General features: G+C 34.0%; 1 protein-coding gene across 1 annotated transcript; it reads right to left on the bottom strand.

Moving 5' to 3' along the window:
• Positions 1–2,362: 2,362 nt before the first annotated feature.
• LOC127107488 (lignin-forming anionic peroxidase) lies at positions 2,363–3,706 on the bottom strand. Its single transcript, XM_051044772.1, has 3 exons — positions 3,271–3,706; positions 3,027–3,192; positions 2,363–2,949 (listed from the first exon to the last, which is right to left on the bottom strand). Exons 1-3 carry the CDS (start codon positions 3,658–3,660, stop codon positions 2,552–2,554), a joined length of 954 nt encoding a protein of 317 aa, XP_050900729.1. The 5' UTR covers positions 3,661–3,706; the 3' UTR covers positions 2,363–2,551.
• Positions 3,707–25,029: the final 21,323 nt, after the last annotated feature.

Raw genomic sequence — 25,029 nt, 5'->3', positions numbered from 1 at the left:
GAACATAATCACTCTTGCCTACAGGCTTTGAGTTACAAATACTCTCAGCTTTGAACACTGAGAAAACAACTTGAACTTGCTTCACAGCTTTGTTCAAGAACATAATCACTCTTGCCTACAGGCTTTGAGTTACAAATACTCTCAGTTTTGAACACTGAGAAACACATGGTAACCATCCCACAGGTTGGGAGGTTTACCTCATACACACCCCTAAATTTTCATTCTAGGAGGCTTACAAAAACTAGGTTACAATATGCTAATAACAAACTCTCATTTGTTTTATAGAGCAAGATTTCATATTTTCAACTTTGAGATCAAAATGTCAAGACTTCAAACTTTCACATAAGAGTGTTAGCAAATCCAACATCTATATCACTTACGTTATATACTATGCCACGAAATGTAAAGCATTGTACTTGTTCTGTTGTGGGCTAACTTAAGTTAAAATTAAATTGATCAATATTAATATTTCTTATACATAGATGTTTGCAAATTAATCATTCAGATAAATATAAAAATTGCATATTTGAAGCAATGACTCTTTAGAACATCTCTCAATATATGTAGAGTTTCTCCATTTAGATTCATTGATCATATGGGATATGAAAATCCTTTTGATCATTAATTCTCTAGAGTAAATTAACCTTCAATGATATTTTTGTCATGTCGTTTGGACGACTCAATCTTTAAACTTAGGCGTGCAATTTTTTTTAAAAAAGTTCTCTCTCTTTTGATTTAAATTATTTTAACACACCACTTATAACCTTCTAAGGCATTTTCCTGATTTTTTTACAAAATATTGTAATTTTAAAATATTGTGTTATTGAGATTCCAAGTTGAGAGTAATAACAATGAATACTCATTTGATTCATAAAGCAAGTATGAAAATTAAGTGAAATGAACATTTAGAAATACATTCGTAAATAATAAAATTATAACAACAGATAATCAGTTAACACTTTACAATTGATTATAGAAGAACAAAAATAAATAAAATAATTAATTTAATTATAAAATATTGAAACGAATGATTTAATGAATAGCAATTGATTGTTTGTGATCAAGAAAGAATGTGAAGAATTAGTTGGCAGCACTGCAGATACGTCTAATGACTCCGGCGGATCCGGTTAATGGTTGAATATCTCCCATGTTTATCATAGCAGTTGCAAAATCAGACTTGAAAACCGTAGGATTTTGGCTGTATTGAGAAACGATAAATGAAGAACATGGGGATCTATATATGATGTCTAGAACCATTGTGAATCATCTCTTGATTGATCTCTTTGCATTGAGTGTCTTAAACCCTAGATATGAGCTTGATGAGGAATTGGTGGACACACACTACCTACAAACACAACAAACTATACATTTTTGGTATTTTGGTTAGTTAATAATGAAAAACAAAGTATGATACAATCAAATTGTGCTTGGTGATCTCTCCCAATGCAAACCCAATGAATGAGGAGGAAGGAGGATGCCAAGGTGTGATCCCAAAACTAATGCACATGATGAGATAGCATGAGGGATCTTAGGGTCAAAATTGGGGTCTTACCCCAACACTTCCTTTGCTGCAGAGAGCAGTGAAAAATAAAAAGATGGATGAGGAACTTAAAGATGACAATAAACATTCCACTTCTTGATGTTATTAAGCAGGTTCCCAAATATGTAAAATTTCTGAAAGAGTTGTGCACACACAAAGGATATTAAAGGAAAATGAAAGAGTGAACATGAGACAAAACGTTTCAACTTTCATTCCACCCATGCATTTATTTGTAAAAGCCAAAATGGGCCAGAATGTTTTGTCTCTCACTCAGACCATGCCCTAAAAGTGAAAAGATTCAGGAAACTTTTCTATTCCACGAACTATTGGGGATACCAAGTTTGAAAATTGCATATTAGATTTAGTTGGTACTGACAAAGGTTTAATCGAGTGTAAAATATCTAAGCTCTGAAAAACACTCCATTTATGCACATAAAAAGCATCCATGTAAATCATACAAAGAACAAGATTTGAGACTAATAACAAATTCTCATTTGTTTTATAGAGCAAGATTTCACACTTTCAACTTTGAAATCAAAATTCAAGCTTTCACATAAGAGTGTTAGCAAATCCAACATCTGTATCACTTGCGTTATATACTATGTCACGAAATGTAAAGCATTGAACTTGTTCTGTTTTGGACTAACTTAAGTTAAAATCAAATTGATCAATATTAATTTTTCTTATACATAGATGTTTGCAAATTAATCATTCTGATAAATATAAAAATTGCATATTTGAAACAATGACTCTTTAGAACATCTCTCAATATATGTTGAGTTTCTCCATTTAGACCCATTCATCATATGAGATATGAAAATCTTTTGATCATCTAGAAATACATTTGTATATAATAAAATTATAACAAAAGATAATCATTTAACACTTTACAATTGATTACACAAGAACAAAAATAAATAAAATAATTAATTTAATTATAAAATATTGAAACAGACCATTTAATGAATATCAATGGATTGTTTGTGATAAAGAAAGAAAGAATGTGTAGAATTAGTTGGCAGCACTGCAGATACGTCTAATGATTCCGGCGGATCCTGTTAATGGTTGAATATCTCCCATGTTTATCATAGAAGCTGCAAAATCAGATTTAAAAGCGGTAGGATTTTGGCTGTATTGAGAAACGATAGAATCCGTAGATCCACCGCTGAAAAGAACTTGGTCTGATTGTAGAAGACCCTTCTTTTGAATTAAATTCTTAAAGTAGTTGTTGTCAAAAGAATTTGGTGTGACCAAGTCGAGTGCTGCCAACTTCTGATTGTTTGAAGTGGAACTGGAAGATGGACAACCACGTTGGCGAGTGGTAGCGAATCCAGCATCTATGTCACTTGCATTGTTGTATATCCTATCACGAAATGTAAAGCATTGAGCTTGTCCGATTGTGTGGGCACCTAAGTTAGTTAAAATGAAATTGATTAATATAAGCAAATATGAAAATATGGATGTTTGAAACTAGTAATAAATTTACCAGATAGAGCAACCATGTCTTTGGCAGTGAGACCTTTAATAGTAAATTTAGATATAAGAGTTTGAAGATCGTCGGTAAAGAATGGAAGGTCCGTATTGGCCAAACTTTTGCTTGCCGTAGTAGAATCTCTTCTTCCAAGTTTCACTGTCCATGATGGACCACCTACCTGTAATTGTAAATATGAAATTATTAATATATAGTCATGAAATTATTAATAAGCATGCAATGCAAATTGTAAACTTACAGCGAATGATGCATCACGTGCGGCTACAGCTACTATGTCTGCACAAGACACAACTCCGGGACATACTTTCTCTACCTGTGATTTTGCATTATCAATGACTTGAAATCCTCTTGCTGAGTTAAGATTTGGAAGTGCAGTCTTTTCGCTCTCGATTGTGGTACTGTCATCTAGCAAAATGGATGCATCACAGCCCTGCACAAAGCAGTCATGAAAATGAAGGCGAATGAGAGATGCAGCCATGCGACGCTCTTTAGAGACAGCTGTACGAATGGCAGTTCTAATGGTGGTTAGTGCATCGGGGCATGTAGTGTCGTAAAATGTAGAAGACAACTGTGCATCACATATTGTGGCTAGCAGCACCAATATTGTAACAACAATTCTATAAGCCATGTAAGTGTTGATTGATGATTGAATTTCAGAAAATAATATATGAATGTTAGCAAGATGATTATGAAATGATCGATCATGCATATATATATATATATATATATATATATATATATATATATATATATAGTGTGTGTAATAGAAACTGCGAGAGAATGTTTCATGGTCACTCATGTCCGCTACCTTCAACGCGTTGCACTGCAAAGGTTTGCTAATTCGCTCCTCAACCTTTTCCATATTCACAATTCTGACCAATTCTCCCTTGGTTGGTTGGTTGACAAATAGTATTGTTTCTTGCCACTTCATCATCTCTACGTACATACTTTTCAATATAGCACCTTGAGACAAAATTGATTTTATCGACAACCATACTTTCACATATAGCACCTTGAGACAAAATTGATTTTTTAGAGACTATATTAAATACTCATTTTATTAAATCTGATGATAAGTCAAACAAGTTAAAATCTAAGATTGGTATAATTTCTAACAATTTATGAGAAAGTCTTCGGTTGACAGTTTCTCACAATGACAACCCAAATATTATTATTGTTTTCTTATTATTATGGGTAAAAATTCGTTAAAGATAGACAAGTTTCTTGTAATTTAAATATCCTTTCGATCTCAATTTGTTTATAAGTGAGCATCATAGGTTCTAAATGAGTTTGTCAACGAATTTTCCAAAGACAACGATTTTGAATTCAATAAAAATGTGTCGAACCATTGAACGGTGAGGCATTAATGCGGTATCGAAGTCTTCAGAAGTTTAATTCCCAGGTGGTTTGATACCGTGTTGTTAATCGTTGGCTGAATCGGACGCGGTCAGATGTAACTCTCGTCTCAGATCATATGTGGATTCCGAAGTTGACAAGAAGGTTTGGAAACTCATTTATAAGTTGGGAGTTTCAGGAGCGGATAATAGAGATGGATGCGAGAGATAGAAAAGGCAAGTGCTTGAGGAAGAAGACTATATCGGATGTCCAATGAATTGCTTCACATTCAATATAAGATGAGGTGGTAACAAGGTGAACTGACGTAGAATTACTAACATAATGTAGAAAGGTAACACTGATTTTTGTTTTTTCCACGAAACAAAATTACATATTTTCAATGATTTGTTAGCTGCTTCTTTTTGGGGTAAAAATTGTGTTGAGTCGTATGCTAATGAAGCTAACGGAGCGGAAGGTGGATTGGTTATCCTATGGAAGAAGGGTCTTTTAAGGAAAATTTACTTCATATCCATGCAGTTACACCAACACCCCTATATATTTTTAAAAATACCAAATTTACCCTTGTTTGTTTTAAACCAATTTACCATTTCACTTTTAACCGTTCAATTGAGACTTTCGAAAATTACACTATTCACCCTCATACCGGAACTCATTGGAAAAGATTTCCGGTATGTTTTTTTCCAAACCGGAAGACTTCATTAAAGACATTTAGTTTATTGCATAACGTGTTCCGGAAGACTTACTTGAAGAGTTCCAGTTCAGTTTTGAAAAAACAACGTTTCAGAACACTTATCATATGTGTTACGGTTAATAAAGTCACATACACTTAAAGTCTTTCACAAAGACTTCCGGTATGTTATTTGTATGATCTGGAACTCTTCCTTGCAGACTTCCGGTTTACATTTTTAAAATTTTTTTGACTTTTTTTAAAATATTTTTTATTGTACATGTATGTAAATTCTTTCCCAAATATGTGTAGGTACTTCTGATGCTTTTTTAACCACTCAAAGATTTGAAACAGACACTGAAAAAGGTTCAAATCCATAATAAAGTAACTATGATCATCACTCGTTCAGATACTGAAACAGACAAGAGAGAGAGAGAGAGAAGTAACAAATTAATATTTGGTTGTGATAAAGGTGGGAAGTACAAGGATACTGATAGTGGAACCCAAAATGCGTCCAAAAAATACGGATGCCCATTTAAAATCAGGCCGACTCCGGCGAAAAATGAGTCTGGTTGGAAGATTGATGTAAAATATTGGGTCCATAATCATAGTTTACTTGATAGATTAGAAGGTCATTCCTTTGTTGGTAGGTTGACCACAAATGAGAAGCATCATATCGTTGATTTGACAAAGAGACATGTACCACCTAGACACATATTGCTTGCAAGAGATCTAGAGAATGTCACTCGGATTACGCAAATATACAAGCATAAGAGTATGATAGAAAAAGAGATAAGAGGTCCTAGAAGTGATATACATAATTTGTTTAAGCTTATTAAGGATGCAGACTGTGTCAATCCGTGCATGACTTTCTTTTCTTTGACAAGTTCACAATCACCAAATGTCTCCATTTATTGCACTGGTTTTGTTAACCAAAATCATTGGGTTCAGGTACATATTTTATTTTAAATGACTTACTATTTTAATTATTTAACTTAGTTCACTTTATTAAATATATGTTGTAATTATTGTTATCAGGTAAACATGAAAGAGGGGTTTTCGTTGCCACCGGTCACATTAGATTGGAAGAAGTTTCGTTGTCCAGCAGCAACGACTTGGATGTTAGGATTTGCAAAACGTCTACAACATTGGAAATTACTTAGGCCTATATTAGCATGAATCTGTAATCAAAACATTAATATTATATTATAAATATTATATTATAAATATTATATTATGAACATTATGTCAGTTTTAATACATTCAGTTCTAAAAGTTAATACATAAATCAATGTGAACAAGAAATATGCAAAGCTTCAAATAAATCAACAAACTACAGATCTTCCTCTTCGGCATTAACTTGTCTCAAATAACGATGAATCAATGTAGAAACACGAGCCCAATTAGGACCAGGTGGTCCTGCTTCGTAAACATGAACTGTCACCTGTGTTGGTCCATCATGATGGGGCGGGACCAAACGAGGATGCGAAACACAATAATACCACTATAGGTATCCATCTTCTATATCAGATGGAGTGGTGGTCAATGTTATTGGACGGATCACAGCAACAACGCTTTGATGGTAACCAATCCAATCAACATCAATATCATTAGTCATCATACAATCAGGAGGTGGGGATGGAACATACTGTCTGTACCCGGACTAACGTATACATCTGTCAGGAAAGTATGGAACAACTGTGTCACCCCACTTCAAACACCCCCTGTACAGACATAACTCATCAAACTGACTTCATCCTCTATGATCCTCAAATGGACGCCATATGATGTCGATAGGTGTCAGCTCGTCCAAAATAGTTCACAAGTCATCCACCTTCAGGACTCCTTGCTTATATGATCATCTCATCCCTCGAGGAAGACCATAATTATCAACTGATTTCTAATTCTCTCCTCTTTTTCCAACAGTTGGAAAGTACTCGTGAATCCAGCACTGTTACAATATAAAAATATAATAAACAAAATAAATTAAATTAACATACTTTATAAAATTAATTAACACATAATAAACAAAATTAAATTAAATACATGTAGGAGAGTAGGATATCCACCGAGCTTCTTGCAACTGAACATGGACGTATCTCCAAAGGTAACTAATGCAGTTGCTCCCCAACTGTATCCCGGACATCTATCTAAGTTCGTAATCAGTAAGAGATATCGTGCCTCGACAAGTGTAAAAGTCTTGTCGGCAAAAATTACGGAACCCACCAACATCAACAAATATGCTCTAGTCGCATATGTCCATCTAGAAGCAGCTTTATGATGTACGAATAAATCGTATAACAACTCCACATTATAATAAGAACTCATGCAGCTACGAACATGTCCATGTGCCTCACTCTGTGACACTCCTAAGTAGTCAACAACAAGTTCAACAACAACTTCTTCAGTGACATCTTGAGGACTCCATAACACACCCCTGATGGGCAAGTGAAGCAGACAAGAGACGTCATCCAAAGTAATGCTCATCTCACCAAACGACATGTGAAATGAAGACGTCTCTAGATTCCATCTCTCCCCAAATGCGGATATAAAGTTTGTGTCTATCTTCGTTAAACTAGTTCTTTGGAGTGAATATAACCCAGACCTAGAAACCCAACTGTCCATCTGTTGTGGAAGAGCTAGTGGAACCCTCGATGTCAACTTAAGTCCGTGTCCAACAACCTTCAAATCTTTCTTCGGACCTATCTCCTGAAAACAATTAAAACACATGTTATAAAACACAATATAAAATATTCAAATATTACTCAATTAAAGCACATTTTTCCGATTAATGTTCAAAATCGTAAGTCTTGTACAAAGAGTTCTAGTATGTTGTTTGTGAACCGAAAGACTTACTCTATGAGTTCCGATTTACAATGGTAAAAATGTTGTTCTGAAAGTCTTGAAGCGAAAATGAAGTAAAAACCAATTTTTTTCAGAAATATAACCTATTTATGGGGTATGAGGTAAAATTTTCGTCTTTTAAACATGAAGTTTAGCTTCAGGGGCGAGGGGTTTGTTGGAGTCAATGTAGATTGTAAAGGCCAGAACTACTTCTTTCGAATGTGTATTCTCCTTGTAATATATAAGGGAATGTCATAACTTATTTAATTTAATTTTTATTATTCTTTTATAATCCACATGGATTTTATTTTATTTTATTTTTAATTTTTAAAAAATATTAATTTCTTTTTTAATTTTTTTCATTTATATTTTGTGAATGATGAATTTCCTCTCACACTCACACCATTCCCCACGCCTTTTTCCTTCTTCTTCCTCCATGAAATTCACCAATACATAATCCTAATAATCTCCATGATAAACTTTGTTCGGGGCACCGTTGAGAGTGTCGACTTTTGGTTATCCGTGTGTTGTTTTTAGTTGGATGACGATTCTTTTCGTGAAGCAACTTAAAGTGAACGAGGGTATTGCGTAATTAAATAAATTGATTTTTTAGAAAATTTATTAAATACTCATTTTATAAAATGTGATGATCAGTTAAACAAGTTAAAATCGAAGATTGTTATATCTTATTCGTCAGTCTTAGGCTGATTTATATAGTGAAGATACAATTATTACAATTGATTTTCTCCTTAATGGAGAATTAAGAAAAATAAAAGTAGTATTAAAGGCAATAATAAAACCGGAAATAATATATTTTCCAACACCCCCCTCAAGTTGGTGCATAGATATCTATCATGCCTAACTTGTCTATCAAATACTCAAAAGTAGGTCTTGCCAAACTTTTTATCAGGATATCTGCAGTTTTCTAACTTGAAATCACGAAGGGTAGACATATGATTCCCACATCTAACTTCTCCTTTATGAAGTGTCGATCAATATCGATATGCTTTGTTCTGTCATGTTGAACTGGATTATGAGCTATGCTAATAACATCTTTACTATTAGAGTATAATTTCAATGGAAGCTCAATTTTCATCTTAAGTTCTTCTAGGACTCTAAGGATCCATAATCCTTCACAAATACCTTGATACATATCTCTAAACTCGACCTCTGCACTACTCCTTGCTACAACTCCTTGTTTCTTGCTCCTCCATGTCACAAGATTACCCCAAACATATGCACAATATTTAGAGGTTGATCTTTTATCTGTGACTGAACCTTCCCAATCGACATCGATGAAGATAGACACATTTCTTTCACTAGTCTTAAAAAATAAACCCTTTCCATGATTTCCTTTCAAATATCTCAGTATCCTATAGACTGCCTCAAGATGTTCCTCGAAAGGAGAATGCATAAATTGACTCACTACACTAACTGAGAAAGCAATATCAGGTTGCATGTGTGATAAATAGATCAGTTTCCGAACCAGACTTTGATATCTCCCAGTATCAACAGAAACATTACCTTCTCCCCAAAGTTTAGCATTAGGATCCATAGGGGTATCTGCAGGACGACATCCACTCATTCATGTTTCTTTCAACAAGTTTAGAATGTATTTCTGCTGTGAAACCACAATACCATCTTTGACCGAGCAACCTCCATACCTAGAAAATATCTCATGAATCCCAAGTCCTTGATTTCAAAGTCTACTGCCAATTTCTCTTTTAAGCTTGCCATGTCCACTGTATCGTCTCCAGTAAGGGCAATATTATAAACATAAACAATCAAGACAACAACTTTCCCATCGTGGGAGAACTTTGTGAACAAGGTGTGGTCAGCCTGTCCTTGGATGTACCCTTGTTTCTTCATGGATTGAGTGAATTTTTCAAACCAAGCTCTAGGGGACTGCTTTAATCCATACAAAGACGTATTTAGTTTGCACACATTTGATCCAAATTTATTTTCAAAGCCAGGAGGAATGTCCATATAAACTTCTTCTTCTAGATCGCCATTAAGAAAGGCATTTTTAACATCTAACTGATGCAAAGGCCAATCCATGTTAGCAGCAAGAGACAAAAGAATTCTGACAGTGTTCAATTTTTCAATAGGAGAAAATGTCTCTGAGTAATCAATACCGTAGGTCTGAGTAAAGCCTTTAGCCACCAAGCGAGACTTGTACCTTTTAATTGACCCATCTAAATTATAATTCACAATAAACACCCATTTACATCCAACTCTCTTCTTGCCATCTGGTAATGACATAACACTTCAAGTTTTATTCTTTTCAAGAGCTTTCATCTCCTCAAGTACAGCTTCCATCCACTTTGGAATTTCTAGAGCAACCTGTCACTACGCCAAAAACTGGAATAGACAGCGCACCTTAGAGGGCGCTTTATTACAAAAGCGCTCTTTAGAGAGCGCTTTTGTAATAAAACGCCCTCTAAGGTGAAGCGAAAAAATAAGGAGGAGATAGAGGGACAACAATACATGGCGCTTTTTAGAAAGCGCCCTCTAAGGTTACCCTTAGAGGGCGCTTTTAATAAAGCGCTGTTATAAGTCCATGTGCATTTCCAGTTTATAAAGCGCTTCTGGAAACCCTTAGAGAGCGCTTCCATAAGCGCCGTCTTAGGCCCCCTTTAGAGGGCGCTTTTTTTCCACAAGCGCCCTCTAAGGCCCCCTTTAGTAAACATTAAAATTATAACATACTGCGCGTTTTGTTATTTCACTCTCTGTTATTTTCGTTCTTTTTCACGTTAGGGTTCTAAGGCGTTCTCCTTCCACCTCTGTTAGATCTACGACGTTTCCTCCTTCTACCAATCAAAGGTACACGATGCATACATTATTACTTGCACTATTGCTTTGTTTTAGCTTTGCCCCGTTTCAGTTTTATGTTATTGTTGTCTATGCTACGTTTGTTTCGACCTGTAAAGTTTCAATATTCATAGTCATTTAAATAGTTTGGGTTTATTAGGCAATTGACGGTTGGTTTTTAAATTGCTGAATTTGATATCGCTATGAATCACATTCAAAGACTGTTGTTAGGGTTCGGTTATGGTTGCATTATAGAGACAGTAGAAACCTTTGATTCTAGTAACTTAGCGTACATAGCGTAGCTAGTAACTTAAGAAGTTTAGGTATGGATGTTATTTGATAGAGTAAATGGAGACATGAATGCCCTGCACAGAGTATCTTCTGAAATTGGTTTCTCTTCTGAAATTGTTTTTTGTTTATTCTAATTAGTAATGGATAATACATGGATGTCTTCCAATCGATTGTCGAGAGAGTACGAGAATGGGGTATCAGAATTCGTTAAGTTTGCCGTTGCGCACGCCGAAGACCCCAATAGAATGATATGTCCTTGCTTGGGTTGTTGTTATGGGAAACGGGTTGACGCAGTTCAGTTGACATCGCATCTAATGAGGCATGGAATTGATCAAAGTTATACATGTTGGAATTTGCATGGTGAGAAAAGTAACGAGAATGTTGAACCGGGGGATAGTACGACCTATGCCTCAAACTATAGTGGCGCAGATACATACGATTGTGATCGAGTTGAAGATATTGCAGAAGCACTTGAAGGAGATCTTAAGGATTGTCCCGAAATGTTTGAGAGGTTGGTAAGTGATGCAGAGAAACCTTTGTATGATGGTTGCACTAAATTCACAAGATTGTCTGCGGTATTAAAGTTATACAACTTAAAGGCGGGCAATGGATGGTCGGATAAAAGTTTCACAGAGTTATTAGCCCTTTTGAAAGATATGCTTCCTGAGGATAATGTTCTTCCCAATCGAACATATGAGACCAAAAAGATGTTGTGCTCTATTGGCATGAGCTATGATAAGATACATGCATGTCCAAACGATTGCGTTTTGTTTCGAAATGAGTATGCATCGTTAAATAAGTGTCCTAAATGCGGTGTCTCGCGATATAAGAACAAGTTGTCTCCAGCAAAAGTCTTGTGGTATTTTCCTGTTATTCCGAGATTTAGACGCATGTTTCGTAGTGAAACCGATTCAAGACACTTGACCTGGCATGCAGATGAAAGAATTATAGATGGAAAGTATCGACATCCGGCAGATTCACCACAGTGGTTGAAAATTGATAATGATTATCCTGAATTTGGAGAAGAATCAAGAAACCTTCGCTTGGCATTATCTACTGATGGAATGAACCCACACGGTATCCAGAGTATCTCACACAGTACATGGCCTGTGATTATTATGATTTATAACCTACCTCCATGGCTATGTATGAAGCGTAAGTACATGATGTTGTCTATGTTGATTTCTGGACCTAAACAACCAGGGAATGACATAGACGTGTACTTGAAGCCCTTAATCGAAGATTTAAAGACTTTGTGGGAGACCGGTGTGGAGGTTTATGATGGATATAGGAAAGAAAGTTTCAACTTGAGGGCGATGTTGTTTGGCACAATTAATGATTTTCCAGCATACGGAAATCTATCAGGGTATAGCATAAAAGGTCAATGTGCGTGTCCTATTTGTGAAGATAAAACAGATTGGAAGCGCTTGGAGTTTGGTCAGAAGAATGTCTTTCTCGGTCATCGGAGATTCTTAAATTCAAATCATCACTACCGTGGATGGAGAAAGGCGTTCAATGGAGAGACAGAACAAGGCAGAGCTCCACCTATATTGACGGGTGATCAAATTTTTAAAAAGGTGAAAGATTTGGATACTCAGTTTGGCAAGCCTTTTGCCCACACACTTGTCAAAAGTGGGTGGAAGAAGAGGTCAGTTTTTTTTGAATTGCCGTATTGGAAGTCCTTGTATGTGAGACATTTTCTTGATGTTATGCATATTGAAAAAAATGTATTTGAAAGTGTTATTGGCACGTTACTCAATATACAAGGAAAGTCTAAGGATGGCCTTAAGGCAAGAAAGGACTTGATAGCGATGGGAATAAGAACTGAATTAGGACCCTTGAAGAAAGGAAAACGAACATATCTACCGCCTGCTGCTTATACTCTATCTAGAAAGGAGAAAAAAACATTGTGTAAGTTTCTAAGTGAAGTTAAAGTTCCAGAAGGGTACTCTTCAGATATTAGAAGACTTGTGTCTATGAAAGACCTCAAGTTAAAGAGTTTAAAGACCCATGATTGCCATGTTATAATGGAACATTTTCTCCCAATAGGTATACGTTCTATTCTTCCAGAAAAAGTAAGAAGCTCTATAACTAAGTTGTGTTCTTTCTTCAAGTCAATTTGCAGTAAGGTGATCAATCCTGCGATCTTACCAATGTTGCAAAAAGAAATCGTTATTACTTTGTGTGAGCTTGAAATGTTTTTTCCTCCATCATTTTTTGACATAATGGTATATCTAGTTGTTCATCTTGTGAAAGAGACACAATTGTGTGGACCAGCTTATATGAGATGGATGTACCCTGTTGAACGTTATATGAAAATATTAAAAGGGTACGTGAAGAACCGAAGTCGACCAGAAGATTGTATGGTTGAAAGATACATTGTTGAAGAAGCGATTGAGTTTTGTACTGAATATTTGTCTAATGTTCAGTCAATCGGACTCCCCAAGTCTCAGCTTGTCGAAAAGAAAGAAGGAAAAAATCTAATTGGAAATAAAATCGTGGCAGTATCAAGGGTCGAACGGGATCAAGTGCATTTGTATGTTCTGCACAATGAGAATGAGGTTGAGCCGTATGTTGAAATTCACAAGGATATTCTCTGAGGTTTAAATCCCAATAGAAATGAAAATTGGATAGTACGAGAGCACAATCGATGTTTTATACCTTGGTTTAAGGATCATATTTATTCAAAGTATTATTCAGATCCCGCTTCAATAACAGAAAGGTTGAGATGCTTAGCATATGGTCCAAGTTTCCATGTTTTTTCTTATAGCGCATACGCGATTAATGGATACACATTTTATACCAAAGAACAAGATGATAAAACTACTATGCAGAATAGTGGTGTCACCGTGGTAGCTGAAGCAATGCACATATCAAGTGTGAAGGACTTAAACCCCAAATTTGCAAATCTGTCGTATTTTGGTGTTATCGAGCGCATTTGGGTGTTTGATTATGAGAAGTTTCAGATTCCTATATTTGGTTGCAAGTGGGTTGAAAATAATAACGGCATTCGAATGGATAAGTCAGGATTTTTGCAAGTGGATCTTAATAGGGTGGGATACAAAGATGAGTCTTTTATTCTAGCCTCTCAAGCTAGACAAGTGTTCTATGTCAATGATCCGAAAAGTACGAAATGGTCTATAGTTCTTTTTTCCAACAAAGTAATTGATGAAAACACTGGAGATCAAGGTGATATTGATGTTGAGATTGAATCGTTTACCAGAAATGATCAAGATGAGAATATTATATCAAATGATTCATATATTAGAAATGATCATAATGAGGGTATTTGGATCAATCCAACATTTCGTGTTGTTAAGAGACATGTAGAACATATTCCAACCAAGAAAAGAAAGAGAACTTAGTGAAAAAGGTACAGGTCAAATGATTTTAATTATTTTCTTTATTACAGGTAAAATGACTTTTATGATTTTAATTGTTTTTACATTTGTCATCTGATTTTAATTGTTTTCTTTATTACAGGTAAAATGGCTATTATGAAGTCAATCATTCGTGCAAGGGGCAAGGGATACTTGAAAGTATCAATTGATATTTGTTTAGATGGAGATGTTCCATTGTCGTCAAGCCTCATTCGCGTAGATGATGATGCTGGATATTTGAAAGTATCCCTCTACGACAATGGAACATGTCCATCTAAACAAATATCAATTCTATCTTCAAAAGATAAGGGACCAAAAAAATAAGGGGATTACGCAGCAAATCGAGTCAGTTGCATAAAAAAAAAGGTATAAACACAATTATATGATATTTATGCATAGAAAATGTTAATTCTTGATCTTATACTTCACCTAACTAATTTTATGATATTTTAGGTTCATGCTATTGATAACAAAAAGAGGTTGTTGCTAAGAAGACTGCTGCTAGCAAAAAAAACATACATCTCAGAGATGCTTTTGCTACTTAGTTTTATTTCTTTTTAAGTTATGAATTGGTTGTATATTTAGAATCTTTAGAAGTTAAACGATTATATATCAGCGGATTGTTGTATATGTATGGATTGTTGTATATAAGGCTTGTTGAATGCAATGTGTGAAAAAGGGCTTCAAATTATACAGTTTTGGGTGTACTGCTTCAATATACAGGTTGTCTAAAATAAATAAAAAAATATAGCGCCTTTTAAAAAAAAAAAATTAAATAACCACCCACTTTAGAGGGCGCTTCCCAAAATAAGCGCCCTCTAAACCCTTTAAATTTCCACTTTAGAGGGCGCTTTCTAGTAAAAGCGCCCTCTAAACCCTTAAAAGTTTCCACTTTAGAGGGCGCTTTCCAGGAAAAGCGCCCTCTAAACCCTTAAATGTTTCCACTTTAGAGGGCGCTTTCTTTAAAAAGCGCCCTCTAAAGTGGCCCTTAAAGGGCTTAAAGAGCCACTTTAGACAGCGCTTTCACCAGGAAAAAAGCGCTGTCTTTACCTATGCCAGCGCCAGATTAGAGGGCGCTTTAAAGCACTGTTATAGGCCAAAAAAGCGCCCTCTTTTCCCTTATTTGGCGTAGTGTGTATACTTTTTGGAATTTCTACACTAGACAATTTTGAAGTGAAGGCATACATAAATGAAAACAAATTTGAATATGATATAAAATTGGACATGGGATGTTTAGTGCAAGATCTGACAGGTTTTCTAATGGAAACATGATCATCTATATCCGGATACAAAATACGAATCTAAAAAACAAAGATAGACTTACCTTCCCTTTTGTTAGGAAGTTGATCATTCCCCGATTCAGATTCCCGGTAGTGTTGAGATGTGGATTGGTCATTTCCTTTATGGTGCTTTTTCATAAAAACCTTTCCTTTCCAAGTCCTGTTTCCTAATTCAAATTTATTTTGGTGAAATGACTCATTATTTTGTGGCATTTCAATTAGATCATCATTATCATCGTTTTCAGGATTCTCATTGTTTTCTACAGGAGAAAATGTAGGCTCGGATTCACAAGGTTCCTTACTCATAACAGGAGTAGAATCAGATAAAGAATCATGGCCATTTTCTACTGGTGCAGGAGTAAAAATCTCAGAATTTTGTGATGTTGGCTAAGATAAGTTATTTAAAATCCCATGCCCTAAATTAAAACGAGTCTTCGTTTATCTCCCCCCGTTGAAGATGAGTGTCATCAAAAAAAGATTTATTTTCAAAGAATGTAACATCCATAGTGACAAACATTTTCTTATTTTTTGGATCAAAAAATTAATACCTTTTTGGGTTTGATTTGACCTCAAAGCAACTCGATCTGAGTTGCTTCGAATTGACCTCAAAGCAACTCGGTCTTGTTGCCTATATTGGTAGGACTTCAGACAACCAAAGATCAAGAAGAATTATGGAGAATTGAGTGAGAATCGAAGAGATGAAAATTTCTGGAAAACACCATCAATGCAGGTCTGTATAGACTCGATCTTGCTTCCACTTTCTCTTGATCTTGCTCAGGACACTTGGAGGAATGGAAATGAATCAATAAAAGGTACAGGACTCTTGGAGATTTGAATCTCAAAACAGTGAGATTCAAACTCAATTTCCAAAGGAAATTCTCAAGGTTATCCTTTGAATGAAAGGGTTTTGGAGATTGGGATTCAAATTTGGCGCACATGGTCCTTAATTTTGATCACAAGGGTCTCTATTTATAGCCATATGATTGCTAAATGCACACTTGAAATCAAAGCTCCAAAAATAGAAATGTACATTGCATGGGTGCATGGGCGTGTGATAGGCCCATGTAATCATCTCTTAAGGTCCAAAAACAAGTACAAACATTGTTGAAGTCACATTGGTAAGCCATGCAATTGTGTATGAAAGTTTCAAGTTCACTTGTGCCAAATGGTCGTCCATGTTCAAGCCATGCGCAAGTCACTCATACTTTGTCCAAATGGGATGAAATGGGACTTTTTGGAAAGGTTAGATCAATAGGAACAACTTTTATGTTGGACACTTTTTAATTTGAAGCTTGGATAATGATTAATTTTGAGGTGGAAGTTGGGAAAATCAAACATGTCAAAAAAAAAATCTAAGTGTCAAGCCATATGTTCACTTATTCCAACTTGGCTAACTTTTTATGTGAGCTTCAAATGAAAAAGGTTCCTTCATCAAAATTGTATCTATCTGAAAGTAATTCAAAATGGTTACAAACTTGACCTCATTTGGATTTAATATGAAGGAGTTATGCATTTTTAAACCCTAGATGTGAGCTTGATAGATCAATGGTGAGCACATGCCCTACCTACAATAGAGTTAGTTTATACAAAGACATATTTTTGGTATTTTGGTTAGTAAAGATGATAAAATACAAAGTATAATACAATCAAATATGCTTGGTGATCTTTCCCAATGCAAACCCAATGAATGAGGGGTAAGAAGGATCCAAGATGTGATCCCAATGCCAATGCATATGATGAGATAGCATGAGGGATCTTAGGGTTAAAATTGGGGTCTTACAAACCTTATTTCATTGATTTGATCATATTTTAAAATTTATATTTACATGCAGAAAAAGTATTTCATGAACAACCATACTTTCACATATAGCATCTTGAGACATAATTGTTTTTAGAGAAATTGATGTAATATGTAACACTTCTATTTTTTTTCTTATGAAGTGGACGACTGTATCGTGTAATAAAAAAATGTTTTTTTAGAGACTTTTTTAAATACTCATTTTATTAAATCTGATGATCAGTCAAACAAGTTAAAATCGAATATTGGTAAAATTTATAACAATTTATTAGAAAGTCTTACGTTGATAGTTTCAGACAATGACTGCCAAATATTATTATTGTTTTCTTATTATTATGGGTAAAAATTCGTTAAAGATAGGCAAGTTTCTTGTAACTTAAATATCCTTTCAGCCTCAATTAGTTTATAAGTGAGCATCATAAGTTCTAAATGAGCTTGTCAAAGAATTTTCCAAAGACAACGATTTTGAATTTAATTAAAATGTGTTGAACCATTGGATGGTGAGGCATTAATGCGGTATCGAAGTGTTCAGAACTTTAATTCCGAGGTGGTTTTATTCTGTGTTATAAATCGTTGGATGAATCGGACTGGGTCAGATGTAACTCTCGTCTCAGGTCAGATATGGATTCTGAAGTTGACAAGAAGTTTTGGAAGCTTATTTAGAAGTTAGGGATTTTAAGGGCGGATAATAACGAGGTGTTTGAGGAAGAAATGTGAAAGGTGGATGCGAGAGATAGAGAATGCAAGTGCTTGAGCGAGAAGACTATATTGGGTGTCCAATGAATTCTTTTTGGTAACCTTATTTCATTGATTTTATCATATTTTCACATTTATATTTACATCTAGAAAACGTATTTCTTGGACAACCATACTTTCTCATATAGCATCTTGAGACATAACCTTTTTTTTAGAGAAATTGATGTAATATGTAACACTTATATTTATTTTTTCTTTTAAAGTGGACGACTGTATCGCGTAATAAAAAAATTTATTTTTTAGACACTTTTTAAAATACTCATTTTATTAAATCCGATGATCAGTCAAACGAGTTAAAATCGAATATTGGTATAATTTATAACAATTTATGAGAAGGTCTTATGTTGATAATTTCTCACAATGGTTGTCCAAATATTATTATTGTTTTCTTATTATTATGGGTTAAAATTCATTAAAGATAGGCAAGTTTCTTGTAACTTAAATATCATTTCAGCCTCAATTAGTTTATAAGTGTGCATTATATGTTCTAAATGAGCTTGTCAAAGAATTTTGCAAAGACAACAATTTTGAATTTAATAAAAATGTGTTAAACCATTGAACGGTGAGGCATTAATGCGGTATCGAAGTCATCGGAAGTTTAATTCCTAGGTGGTTTGATACTGTGATGTTAATCGTTGGATGATTCGGACTGGGTCAGATGTGACTCTCATCTCAGGTCAGATGTGGATTCCGAAGTTAACAAGAAGTTTTTGAAGCTCGTTTAGAATTTAGGGATTTTAGGAGCGGATAATAACATGGTGTTTAAGGAAGAAATATCAAAGATGGACGCGAGAGATAGAGATTGCAAGTGGTTGAGGGAGAAGACTATATCGGGTGTCTAATGAATTCTTTTTCTAAATGAGCTTGTCAACAAATTTTCCAAGGATAATGATGTTGAATTTAATAAATGTGTTGAATCATTGAAGGGTGAGGCATCAATGTGCTATTGAAGTCTTCAGAAGTTTAATTCTAAGGTGGTTTGAAATTGTGTTGTTAATCGTTGGATGAATCGGACTGGGTCAGATGTAACTCTCGTCTCAAGTCAGATGTGGATTCCGAAGTTGACAAGAAGTTTTGGAAGCTCATTTAGAAGTTAGGGATATTAGGAGCAGATAATAATGAGGTGTATGAGGAAGAAAGATGAAAGATAGATGGGAGAGATAGAGAATGCAAGTGCATGAGGGAGAAGACTATATCGGGTGTCCAATGAATTCTTTTTCGGATAACCTTATTTCACTGATTTTATCATATTTTCACATTTATATTTACATGTAGAAAATGTATTTCTTAGACAACCATACTTTCTAATTCAACATATTGAGACATAATTGTTTTTAGAGAAATTGATGTAATATGTAACACTTCTATTTTTTTTCCAGTTAAAGTGGATGACTGTATCGCGTAATAAAAAAATTGATTTTTTAGAGACTTTTTTAAATACTCATTTTATTAAATCCGTTGATCAGTCAAACAAAATAAAATCGAATATTGGTATAATTTATAACAATTTATGGGAAAGTCCTATGTTGATAGTCTCTCACAATGACTACCCAAATATTATTATTTTTTCTTATTATTATGGGTAAAAATTCATTAAAGATAGGCAAGTTTCTTTTAACTTAAATATCCTTTTCGCCTCAATTAGTTTATAAGTGAGCATCATAAGTTCTAAATGAGCTTGTCAAAGAATTTCCCAAAGATAACGATTTTGAATTTAATAAAAATGTGTCGAACCATTGAACGGTGAGGCATTAATGCGGTATCGAAGTCTTCGGAAGTTTAATTCCCAGGTGGTTTGATACTGTGTTGTTAATCGTTGGATGAATCGGACTGGGTCAGATGTAACTCTCGTCTCAGGTCAGATGTGGATTACGAAGTTGACAAGAAGTTTTGGAAGCTCAGTTAGAATTTAGGAATATTTACATGGACAACCATACTTTCACATATAGCATCTTGAGACAGAATTGTTTTTTATAGAAATTGATATAATATGTAACACTTCTATTTTTTTTTCTCTTTTAAAGTGGACGATTGTATTGCGTAATAAAAAAATGGATTTTTTTAGAGACTTTTTAAAATACTCATTTTATTAAATCCCATGATCAGTCGTACAAGTGAAAATCGAATATTGATATAATTTATAACAATTTATGAGAAAGTCTTATGTTGATAGTTTCTCACAATGACTGCCCAAATATTATTATTGTTTTATTATTATTATGGGTAAAAATTCGTTAAAGATAAGCATGTTTCTTGTAGCTTAAATATCCTTTCAGCCTCAATTAGTTTATAAGTGAGCATCATAGGTTCTAAATGAGCCTTTCATCTAATTTTCCAAAGACAACGGTTTTGAATTTAATAAAAATGTGTCGAACCATTAATCGATGAGGCATTAATGCGGTATCGAAGTCTTCGGAAGTTTAATTCCCAGGTGGTTTAATACTGTGTTTTTAATCATTGGATGAAGCAGACTGGGTCAGATGTAACTCTCGTTACAGGTCAGATGTGGATTCCGAAGTTGAAACCAAGTTTTGAAAGCTCATTTAGAAGTTTGGGATTTTAGGAGAGGATGATAATGAGTTGTATGAGGAAGAAATATGAAAGATGGATACGAGAGATAGAGAATGCAACTGCTTGAGGGAGAAGACTACATCGGGTGTCCAACGAGTTATTTTCCGGATGACCTTATTTCATTGATTTTATCATATTTTCACATTTATATTTACATGAAGAAAAAGTATTTCATGGACAACCATACTTTCTCACATAGCATCTTGAGACATAATTGTTTTTAGAGAAATTGATGTAATATGTAACATTTCTATTTTTTTCTTTTAAAGTTGACGACTGTATCGCGTAATAAAAAAATTGATTTTTTAGAGACTTTTTTAAATACTCATTTTATTAAATCCGTTGATCAGTCAAACAAAATAAAATCGAATATTGGTATAATTTATAACAATTTATGGGAAAGTCCTATGTTGATAGTTTCTCACAATGACTACCCAAATATTATTATTTTTTCTTATTATTATGGGTAAAAATTCATTAAAGATGGGCAAGTTTCTTTTAACTTAAATATCCTTTTCGCCTCAATTAGTTTATAAGTGAGCATCATATGTTCTAAATGAGCTTGTCAAAGAATTTCCCAAAGATAACGATTTTGAATTTAATAAAAATGTGTCGAACCATTGAACGGTGAGGCATTAATGCGGTATCAAAGTCTTCGGAAGTTTAATTCCCATGTGGTTTGATACTGTGTTGTTAATCGTTGGATGAATCGGACTGGGTCAGGTGTAACTCTCGTCTCAGGTCAGAGTTAGAGATTGAGGGAGAAGACTATATCGGGTCTCCAATGAATACTTTTTCGGATAACCTTATTTCATTGATTTTATTATATTTTCACATTTATATTTACATGTAGAAAAAGTATTTCATGGACCACCACACTTTCTCATATAGCATCTTGAGACATAATTGTTTTTAGAGTAATTGATGTAATACGTAACACTTTTTTCTTTTTTCTTTTAAAGTAGACGACTGTATCGCGTGATAAAAAATTTGATTTTTTAGAGACTTTTTTAAATACTCATTTTATTAAATCCGATGACCAATCAAACAAATTAAAATCGAATATTGGTATAATTTATAACAATTTATGAGAAAGTCTTCTCTTGATAGTTTCTCACAATGACTGCCAAAATATTATTATTGTTTTCGTATTATTATGGGTAAAAATCCGTTAAAGATAGGCAAGTTTCGTGTATCTTAAATATCCTTCCAGTCTCAGTTAGTTTTCAAGTGAGCATCATAGGTTCTAAATGAGCTTGTCAACTAATTTTCCAAAGACAACGATTTTGAATTTGATAAAAATGTGTCGAACCATTGAACCGTGAGGCATTAATGTGGTATCGAAGTCTTCGGAAGTTTAATTTTAAGGTGGTTTGAATTGTGTTGTTAATCGTTGGATGAATCGAATTGGGTTAGATGTAACTCTCGTCTCAGGTCAGATGTGGATTACGAAGTTGACAAGAAGTTTTGAAGCTCATTTAGAAGTTAGGTATTTTAGGGGAAGATACTAATGAGGTGTATGAGAAAGAAATATGAAAGATGGATGCGAGAGATAGAGAATGCAAATGCATGAGGGAGAAGACAATATCGGGTGTCCAATGAATTCTTTTTTGGATAACCTTATTTCATTGATTTTATCATATATTCACATTTATATTTACATGTAGAAAATGTATTTCTTGGACAACCATACTTTCTCATTCAGCATATTAAGACAGAACTGTTTTTAGAGAAATTGATGTAATATGTAACACTTCTATTTTTTTTCTTTTAAAGTGGATGACTGTATCGCATAATAAAAAAATTGATTATTTAGAGACTTTTTAAAATACTCATTTTATTAAATCCGATGATCAGTCAAACAAGTTAAAATCAAATATTGGTATTATTTATAACAATTTATGAGAAAGTCTTATGTTGATAATTTCTCACAATGACTGCCCAAATATTATTATTTTTTCTTATTATTATGGGTAAAAATTCCTTAAAGATAGGCAAGTTTCTTGTAACTTAAATATCCTTTCAGTCGCAATTAGTTTATAAGTGAGCATCATAAGTTCTAACTGAGCTTGTCTACGAATTTTCCAAAGACAACGATTTTGAATTTTAAAAAAACGTATCTTAAATATTGGTAAAAATTCGTTAAAGATGGGCATGTTTCTTGTATCTTAAATATCCTTTCAGCCTCAATTAGTTTATAAGTGAGCATTATAGGTTCTAAATGAGCTTGTCAACAAATTTTCCAAAGAGAATGATTTTGAATGTAATAAAAATTTGTCGAACCATTGAACGGTGAGGCATTAATGTGGTATCAAAGTCTTCGGAAGTTTAATTCCCGTGTGGTTTGATACTGTGTTGTTAATCGTTGGATGAATTGAACTGGGTCAGATGTAACTCTCGTCTCTAGTCAGATGTGGATTTCGAAGTTGACAAGAAGTTTTGGAAGCTCATTTCGAAGTTAGGGATTTTAGGAGCAGATAATAATGAGGTGTATGAGGAAGAAATATGAAAGATGGATGCGGGAGATAGAGAATGCAAGTGCTTGAGGGAGAAGACTATATCGCGTGTCCAATGAATTATTTTTTGGATAACCTTATTTCATTGATTTTCAAATATTTTCACATTTATATTTACATGGACAACCATACTTTCACATATAGCATCTTGAGACAGAATTGTTTTTATAGAAATTGATATAATATGTACACTTCTATTTTTTTTTCTCTTTTAAAGTGGACGATTGTATTGCGTAATAAAAAAATGGATTTTTTTAGAGACTTTTTAAATAACTCATTTTATTAAATCCCATGATCAGTCGTACAAGTGAAAATCGAATATTGATATAATTTATAACAATTTATGAGAAAGTCTTATGTTGATAGTTTCTCACAATGACTGCCCAAATATTATTATTGTTTTATTATTATTATGGGTAAAAATTCGTTAAAGATAAGCATGTTTCTTGTAGCTTAAATATCCTTTCAGCCTCAATTAGTTTATAAGTGAGCATCATAGGTTCTAAATGAGCCTTTCAACTAATTTTCCAAAGACAACGGTTTTGAATTTAATAAAAATGTGTCGAACCATTAATCGATGAGGCATTAATGCGGTATCGAAGTCTTCGGAAGTTTAATTCCCAGGTGGTTTAATACTGTGTTTTTAATCATTGGATGAAGCAGACTGGGTGAGATGTAACTCACGTCACAGGTCAGATGTGGATTCCGAAGTTGAAACCAAGTTTTGAAAGCTCATTTAGAAGTTTGGGATTTTAGGAGAGGATGATAATGAGTTGTATGAGCAAGAAATATGAAAGATGGATACGAGAGATAGAGAATGCAACTGCTTGAGGGAGAAGACTACATCGGGTGTCCAATGAGTTATTTTCCGGATGAACTTATTTCATTGATTTTATCATATTTTCACATTTATATTTACATGTAGAAAAAGTATTTCATGGACAACCATACTTTCTCACATAGCATCTTGAGACATAATTGTTTTTAGAGAAATTGATGTAATATGTAACATTTCTATTTTTTTCTTTTAAAGTTGACGACTGTATGGCGTAATAAAAAAATTGATTTTTTAGAGACTTTTTTAAATACTCATTTTATTAAATCCGTTGATCAGTCAAACAAAATAAAATCGAATATTGGTATAATTTATAACAATTTATGGGAAAGTCCTAGGTTGATAGTTTCTCACAATGACTACCCAAATATTATTTTTTTTCTTATTATTATGGGTAAAAATTCATTAAAGATAGGCAAGTTTCTTTTAACTTAAATATCCTTTTCGCCTCAATTAGTTTATAAGTGAGCATCATATGTTCTAAATGAGCTTGTCAAAGAATTTCCCAAAGATAACGATTTTGAATTTAATAAAAATGTGTCGAACCATTGAACGGTGAGGCATTAATGCGGTATCGAAGTCTTCGGAAGTTTAATTCCCATGTGGTTTGATACTGTGTTGTTAATCGTTGGATGAATCGGACTGGGTCAGGTGTAACTCTCGTCTCAGGTCAGATGTGGATTACGAAGTTGACAAGAAGTTTTCGAAGCTCAGTTAGAATTTCGGAATTTTAGGAGCTGATAATAATGAGGTGTATGAGATAGAAATATGAAAGATGGACGCGAGAGATAGAGATTGCAAGTGGTTGAGGGAGAAGACTATATCGGGTCTCCAATGAATACTTTTTCGGATAACCTTATTTCATTGATTTTATTATATTTTCACATTTATA

Source organism: Lathyrus oleraceus, chromosome 7 (genome assembly GCF_024323335.1).
Source record: "Lathyrus oleraceus cultivar Zhongwan6 chromosome 7, CAAS_Psat_ZW6_1.0, whole genome shotgun sequence".
Taxonomy (NCBI): Eukaryota; Viridiplantae; Streptophyta; class Magnoliopsida; order Fabales; family Fabaceae; genus Lathyrus; species Lathyrus oleraceus.
This window is presented reverse-complemented; position numbering and strand designations above follow the sequence as displayed.